Raw genomic sequence first — 8,458 nt, forward strand, 5'->3', positions numbered from 1 at the left:
CTCAGGACGGCTCGCGAGCCACCCCCAAAGGGCAAGGGGTGGCTCGTGACCACCCTTGAGGTTGGGGTGGCCTATTGCTAGGGTGCTCCGCGGTGGCTAGTGGTGAGGATGCCCCCTTAGGTGATTTTCTTAAAAGGTTTTTTCATTTTTAGATTTTATTTGTAAGTTTTAAGTTATATTTTTTAATAAAAATATTATTGTAAGGCAATGTAGCAAAAATGTTGATGTGGCACTACACAAAATGATCAATTTCAAATTTGCGAAAAAATTATGCTATTAAATTGACTTTTAAAAACTGAGAAAATAATCACAAAGACGCATTTACTCATAAATTTATCTTATATTTACCCTAATTTAAAAATAAATAAATAAATTATATTCGTCTCAAGCAGTTCCCACCGTTGATTTGGAACTGCTCAATAGCACGGCGTACTGGAAGATCGAACGGCAAATAAGCAAGGCGAACCCACTCAACAAACACGCAGGGATCTCTCCTCGAACAGGGTCTGATTCTCTCGTTTAGATAGACGCCTCGAAGACAAAGGCCAAGCTCGCCCTACAAACAGTAGCTCGAAGAAGAAGGAGAGGTAAACGACGCCGCTGAGCCTCCGATCATGGCTTTCTCGTCCCGCCTGCTCTCCAAATCCAAACAGGTACTTCCTACAATTCTCGATCGGTACATTTCTGTCCGTGTTATATCGCTCCTACTCTTCGATTCTTTGACCGATTTAGAGCTCTCATTTCCGATTCCTTTAGAATATGTTTGTTTGGTTACCCTGGGACTGCAGTTTTTGATGGAAGTCAAACGGAAATATTTTCTTAGATCTGAAATGGTGAATATTTTGGGATTCTGTGGCTTAGTTTCTTTTCATTACCTACATTTTCTAGGTAACCAAACAGCGGGTTAGGGTTTTCCGTGATATTTTACGTTTTGGTAAGGGAAATGATTTTTGGGAGTCGTTTGTTTGGTGTGAAAACGTTCGATTTTTTTGGGTGAGTATCGGACGTTAATGGTGGATCTGTTGGATATGTAGAAGTTTAGGGTTTTCTTAGCGTAGCAAATGATGGATGGTTAGACGTCTTATGTAAATTTAAGGGCTTTTATTTCTTGTTTTGCTTGGTTAGTAAGAATGTTCGGCAAAAGAATGAAAATGTTTGATTTAAGAGGTTTACGTGGGTCAATGGGATTTTTTTTTTGTTAGAAATTCAAAGCTCTGTTATATTTTACCACAATTTTGTACCAACCAGTCGGAGCTTGAACAAATTGGTAAGTAAAGCAGCATGGAAACAATAATGTGGAGCTTAAAAAGTATAGCTCTTTTTGTAAAATATGTATGAGGTGTTACGGGAATGAAAAAAAAAAAGAAAAAAAAAGGGTGTTGGTTATAAATCATTTTGAAGTAAACAATAAGCAATGTGGTAATGTGTGTGTGTGTTCATCGTAGTTTGATTAGGTGGCTTAAGAAACAAAATATGTTTATGCGAGCAATGGTTTGATTGAAACATTTAAGATGTTAACAACTATAACATAGTGTGTTGTGATACAAGTGAACAACCCCCAGTAGGCTTTGGCAGCATATTGAGCAAAATTAAATCTGTTCATTTCATGGTCATCAAATTGTAGAAAGCTCCATGGTCATCAAATTGCAGAATTAAATCTTACATATGTGTGTGCGTGAGTAACAAATGTACATCTGCTTACTTTGTTTCAGGATCTTGTCCATGCAACCAATTTTAATTTTGTGTTCTCTTTTCCTTTTTCTTTTAGTCTCTCACACTTTTCTTCTTCTTCTTCTTCCCCCCCCTTTTTTTTCTTTTTCGTGTGCATACAGTTTTGTGGTAGCCAACTCACCTTTCAACAGACACATGCTATTCCAGCTCGTTTCTTCGCCAAACAAGCTGACCCCCCTGCTCTTAAGGGAGATGGTAAGTGAATGTGAAGGTTTCTCATTGTTTTCACCAATCAGTAGTGCCTAAATTGCATTATATATATATATAATGAATTGTGCATGAGATAGCTTTTCATCACATGGCATTCACCTGTGCGCACAAATTTCATGCATTAGTCTTGGTTTTCAGTGTGCACTTATAACATATGTATGTTGTGACTTCTTGGGTTTTTTGTTGTAAATCGTGAACACAATGGGTTCTTGCATGTCATTGATATCCATGATCTAGAATAATGGTTACCATCGGGAGTTGAACCATTATCTTTTAAATCATTCTGAGGCATTGAATGGTTGGAACCGTACTTTTGATGGTTCTGTCAAATATGTGCTTCCATCTAAGATCCTACAAGGTTGACTCTAGTATTGTTGTGGACCGATCTAGATTTCTTCTCCCGTCCTCCTTCTCCCCCCTTTAGCAAGATATAAAATAGGTGATGATTTCCATTATATGTTGATGCATTAATGATACATTACCAACAAATTTTTGTTTAACTTTTTGTATGTGTAGTTTTTTTCTTATCAGTGAACTTTTGCCTTCATGATATGTTTTTCTTTACTGACAAATCATGTACATTTGCCTAAAAGAAATGTTGAAGGGCATCTTTTTTGAGGTTAAGAAGAAATTTGAGACAGCCATGGGGATACTTAGGAAGGAGAAGATCACCATTGATCCAGAAGATCCAGCTGCAGTTGCTCAGTATGCCAAGGTCATGAAGACGATAAGGGAAAAGTAAATCCTTGTCTGTCTTTTACTTTTTTTTTTTGGCACTGCGATTCTAATATGTATCTCTTACTGTTATGGTTAAACAGGTATTATGCCAGTGTATGTGTATGCATGCCCATATATCTAAATGTCTATTGTACAAATTTTAAGGGAATATGGATATATATTTGTTTGTCACCATTATTCAAATGCTTATGCAAGCTGAATACTGCAGACTTTAAGGAAAAACAGATGAAATGAAGAGCAAGTAAATGCAAAAGAAGCTGGAAGAAAAGGAAAGGAATAACTTTTAGTTTTCGTTTGGTACACATAATGATTATTCCATTAGGAAAAATGAATAGCTATTACTGGGAATGAAAGGAGATGGAATGGAATTACTATTCTTATTCCTTAGTTTGGTGACAACAGATATACTCTCATTGGAATTGTACCGAAATTACTAAAATACCCGAACAATGGGGGGGGACCGGGGGGGGCAAACAATTGCACTGATAAGTATTATGAAACATCTAGTGAAAAAGGTGTAGCCAATTCTAGAATGTTGACAGGATGCATCTGGAAGTCGATTTAAATGGTCTATGAATTTTATTGTATAAACTTTTTCCAAAGTAGTCAAAATTACTAACATCAGAAGCAGCTACAAAATGATTTCATTCTTTGTGCTTATTTTTTGCCAATCTCTTAGCCTTGCATGCCAGACCTAAATCTTGCTCAAGTTTTCTACTTGACATCTCCATTGTAAATTCTGAAACATGCAAAAGTTTAATGAGATCCTAGGGATGGTTCCCCATTAGTCTGTGCCATGGTTGTTGGCAGGATAATTTGTAGTGGCATATATTTAATAGAGTAGCTTCTTCCTCTTGTATTCTTACCTTAACTACCCCTCTCTTTTCTTTTCGATTCCTGTCCTGGAAGAAATTAATGAAGGAAAATTAGAATATTGTTTCATTTGATTGGGAAGCCTTTATTTCATGCTGAACTTATGTATTGGTTCATGATGGGGTAGTTATTAATTGCTTAAGACATTATTATACCTCTGTTGAAATAATGATGTTAAAACCTTTTTTTCACACACACACAAACAAACACATACCCACATGCACATAGAGAAAGAGAGGGAGGGAGGGTCCCAGTTGATGTGCAACACCCCAAAAAGTTAGTTTTACATTGTGAAGATGAGTTTCCACATGGAGTGGGAAGATTACATATGAGCTCATGGGTTAAGTCCCATGTTGGTTTCTTACGATGTGAGACAAAGCTTCATAAGTGATTATGAGGAGCTTAAATTGCAACTTGACTAGCCATTTTGGAGTGATAGCATGTTTCTTGGTTGTTACATGTGTCAATTTCAAAAAGTAGGAGTAGATTTTGTGATTTGGCATTAAATGTGTAAAATTACTAGAACCTTCTATGCCTGGCTACAATGATTGAACCTCAGTCATAATTGTATGCAATAGTAAATTAGATATGGTTGATGATATTGGTAAGTGTCCTGTTTTTAGTGCAATTAACACCTTTAAGTTATGATGCATTTGGCTGTTCTGCCATTGTGCTTCCTGCAGGGCTGAGTTGTTCTCGGAGTCCCAAAGGATCCAGTACACCATACAGACACGAACACAAGATATTCCAGATGCTCGATCATATCTTTTGGCATTGAAGGAAATACGGATCAAGTATGTGCTACTCTGTTCAACTTGTTGAATTCTCTATTTTAGATATGATCAGTGTGGCTAATTAATGTTGCAGCTGACAATTGTGGTTCTAAATGATTGAACTTGTACATCACTTGTATTTTCTCATGCCTATGAGTGCCTTTTTCCTTATGCAGGAGGGGTCTCACAGACGATCATGGTGTAGAGACTATGATGTTTGATGCACTGGAAAAAGTTGAAAAGGAACTCAAAAAGCCCCTTTTGAGGAATGACAAGAAATCAATGGCTGTTCTTCTGGCAGAGTTTGATAAAATCAACAAGAAGTAAGTGTCATTTTAGCTTAGAAAGAAAAAGAAAAAAGAAGTGTCATTTTAGCTTAGTGAGTTTCAAGCCCCTTAATCAGGCATGCCTTAACCCATAAACTTGATTTATGTTGTACGTAAGGTTGTTCCACTTGGCTAACTATAAGTAGTTTGCTAGGTGAGTATAGGCTTTGTTGAATTGTATTGTAAGATTATTGTACTTTGGTGGGCCCTTAAATTTATGTGGTTCATCTCATATCTGCTATGTGTATGTCAAAATGCTTTACAAGGGTGTTTTTATTATTTATGATGGTTACATCTTAAGTGTCATAAGTACATTGGTTCAAAGAGTGAGTTGGAGAGTTGGCATATAGCTAGCAGTTTCTAGCTAAATCAGCGTCTTAAGCAACATCGGAATCTATTAGCGGTTCCATTATAACTTCGAGGGTTGCCTGAGTGGTAAGTCACTTGGCCTTGGTGCCTCATGAAACATTAGTCTAAGGTTCGACCCTCTTTGAGTGCAAACAATTTCTTATGGTCACACCCGCTGGCAAAAGCTCGAGCTTTACCCGACCTATGTGGATAACTTGAGGAATTAGCATATCAATATGGTAGATTGGACTTATTTTATTATTATTATGGGAAAAATATAAAAAAAAACCCTTCAAACTACCAGCCGTTTTCGATTTAGCCCCCTAATGTTTCAAAAGTGATAAAGTAGCCCCCAAACTACCAAACTATTGCATTTTGGCCACTCCGTTAGTCAAAACCGTCAGTTTGGACGGAAACTGCAAAACGATGCTGTTTTGTTGGGGGGCTACTTTATCACTTTCTGAACATTAGGGGGCTAAAATGAAAACGGCTGGTAGTTTGGGGGGCTATTTTATATTTTTCCCAAAAATTTTTTTTTTCATAAAAGGGCGTTGTAGTAACTTACCCATAATAAAACGACGTCGTTTTGCAGTTTCCGTCCAAACTGACGGTTTTGACTAACGGAGTGGCCAAAATGCAATAGTTTGATAGTTTGTGGGGCTACTTTATCACTTTTGGAACATTAGGGGGCTAAATCGAAAACGGCTGGTAGTTTGGGGGGCTTTTTTATATTTTTTCCTATTATTATTCTGCCAAATATAATAATTTTAGCTGGGTGAACTTGATTTACCATGTTAACCATTCTAATATTTTGTTTGATGACTTGTCTGACCTCTGGGCCATGTGTCAGACTGGCTGTTGCCTTTTATTTTTTCCCTACCCTATCGAATTGTGAGTGATAGCTAATCTCAAAATGCCGATATGGTATTTCCATTTTACTTTTTTGTTGCTCTATAGTTGAGATGAGATGTGGAATTCGTGGCTTTGGTTTTATCTTTCTTTCATTCTTATTATTTTTATCTTTACAGGCTTGGAATTCGAAAGGAAGATTTGCCCAAGTATGAAGAACAGCTAGAACTCAAAATTTCCAAGGCACAACTGGAAGAATTGAAGAAAGAGGCTCTTGAGGCAATGGAAACTCAAAAGAAGCGGTATGTTGTTGATGCTTGCTGACCATCTCATTCTAACCACTTTCCTTTTTGAGATAGTAATTTCTGGCAGGCCATTCTGAATTCCCTAGATGATTGGGAGCCCAAAGGTCTGTGATTTCTGTGAGCCTTGACTCTTGGGAGAAAATTTAGATAGTGCCATTGTTGATTTTGATAAATGAGTAGCAAGGCCCAAAAAAAAAAAAAAAGACTAGCTAGAAATATGGTTGTGCAAGCATAGATGTTTAACAAAGGAGATATTTGCAAGAGTGTGCATTGATCTGATCTCCTTATAAGGATTATAAGTATGAACAGACTAGAACCAAATCGTAACTGTACTCTTTATATATATGTACTAGCATGTATGTTGGGAGAAATTTATTTGTTGGAAAAGGCACCGAGAGGAGGGGGGGTTCTTGGGATGTGATGATAATTGTTGACCATGTTCAAATTTGGGTGAGCTAATCCTACTTGAGGTGGCTGCTTATTTTTGAAATTGTTAAAATTCAGAGGGCGGTGCAATTTTGAGGCCTTAGACAAGGTGCAAAATCTTTGGTGGTTCATTGTTTAGATCTAGGGTTAAAGGTGAGTTTTCACTGGTCTTAGCGATGGGCTACCTAATATATGGCCTAGAAGAATTAGTAATGGTATGAAGCCAAGGTGATACAAATTTAGTACACTTTATATATAAACTGCCACTTAGGGCTGATAATTTTTGACACGACCTGAGAATTCAATATGAACTCAACATGAAATTTGCAGGTTAGGGTTGAAGGATTTGACCTCTCTAAGGGTAGACCTATTAGTCTTATACTCATACATCGACATAACACAGACCTGACATTTAGGGTTGACAGTTTTTTACACAACTTATGAAACCTGACACAAGCCCAAAAAAAAAAAAAAAAAAAAGTTAACGGGTTAGAATTAGGGGTTTTGACCTGTTTAATTAAATGGGTTAAGTTAAAGCTAACCTATATAGTCTTATACTTATGCTTTAACACGACTCGAAACCTGACATGCGAACATGAATTGACACCCCTACTACCACCTGCGTTGGGGATAATTTATATGTTGAAAAAGGGACTAGGAGGAAGGGGTTCTTGTGATATGATGCTGATTGCTGACCATGTTAGAATTGGATGAGACTAGTCCAACCTAAGGTGGTTTCTTTTTTTTTTTGATATTGTTCAAAATGACAATGTGGAGACCATTTATTTAGATCCAGGGTAAAAGGTGAGTTTTCACTGGTGTTAGCAATGGACCATCGTTTTTGTGGCCAAGTAGAATTAGTAACAAAGGTGCATTCTTTCCCAATGGATTATGTATTTGATTTGTTTGTTTGGTTGACATCTTTGATATTCATGGGTCATGGCCTTTACTGACATGGAATTAATACATGGTCTTGGTTTATTTCAGGGAGGAATTCAAGGATGAGCAAATGACTGATGTGAAGTCTTTGGACATCCGGAACTTTATTTAGGGTTGGAATTCGCTTCTCCCTTGTTTGTTTGAGGTTTAATAATCGTTTGGACAGAGTGGGAACCAACAATTTTTCGTTTGGAAAATGGAGATTGGCGAGCACATCTCCCCTTTTTGTTTTTTCATTTGTAACTGTTGTATACCTGGATATTGATATCTGATCAATGGATTCGAAATAAGTCTGTGTAGGTATTGCAAGATTGAGTCTAAAGATTTAAAATGACAAAATTTGATATCCCAAGGATCCGAATCCCTTGATTTGTAATTACTCCTTCTGAACCTGATATTTCAGGTGCACAACTATGTGTCTGAACTCCAGAAAGCATTTAAGAAATCTCTTGCAGAATAACTCCTGGAGAAATTGTTGCATTAGTCATTCATTCATCCCATTAGTAAAGAGTTCAAGTATAGAAATCTATGCTTTTTGATCAGATTGGGACCACGGAGCTTGTTAATGGGCCTCTTATTTGAAAAAAAAAAAAAAAAGGTAGGGGTTAAATGCTTAATTGCTGGGTGTAGTTTATCTTATTAGAAAGGTATCTGGATTTTAAAAAGTAACAAAATTGATATTTGTACTTTAAAAATTTATCAATTTGATACTGGAGTAATGTTAGGTATTACATTTTCGTTCTGATTGAAAAGTTTTTTCTTTATATTTTTGTAGGGACCATTCCAATGAGTGGCTCATTTTCACTCATTGTGAAGGAAAAACATTTTCATCCCGTTAGAAAATGTAGTACCTAGCATTTCTCTTATGCTTCTGTCTTAATGGAATTTTTGACACGTATAAAATGTCACCTCAGCTTGGCTCCCAATAAAAAAAAACATA

The 8,458-nt window shown here is 36.7% G+C and overlaps 1 protein-coding gene across 2 annotated transcripts; it reads left to right on the plus strand.

Moving 5' to 3' along the window:
- The first annotated feature begins 466 nt into the window (after nucleotides 1–466).
- Nucleotides 467–8,060, plus strand: LOC132165899 (probable ATP synthase 24 kDa subunit, mitochondrial). 2 transcript variants are annotated; one of them, XM_059576598.1, is made up of 8 exons: nucleotides 467–653; nucleotides 1,833–1,926; nucleotides 2,535–2,679; nucleotides 4,236–4,346; nucleotides 4,502–4,648; nucleotides 6,028–6,150; nucleotides 7,567–7,631; nucleotides 7,922–8,060. In XM_059576598.1, the coding sequence occupies exons 1-7, from the start codon at nucleotides 615–617 to the stop codon at nucleotides 7,628–7,630; spliced, it is 723 nt and encodes a 240-aa protein (XP_059432581.1). In that variant the 5' UTR covers nucleotides 467–614; the 3' UTR covers nucleotide 7,631; nucleotides 7,922–8,060. The 2 variants fall into 2 exon arrangements, with proteins under 2 accessions (XP_059432581.1, XP_059432580.1); XM_059576597.1 differs by lacking the exon at nucleotides 7,922–8,060 and having other exon boundaries at nucleotides 468–653; nucleotides 7,567–7,827.
- Nucleotides 8,061–8,458: the final 398 nt, after the last annotated feature.

The sequence above is a fragment of the Corylus avellana genome, chromosome ca11 (assembly GCF_901000735.1).
Source record: "Corylus avellana chromosome ca11, CavTom2PMs-1.0".
NCBI classification, from domain to species: domain Eukaryota; kingdom Viridiplantae; phylum Streptophyta; class Magnoliopsida; order Fagales; family Betulaceae; genus Corylus; species Corylus avellana.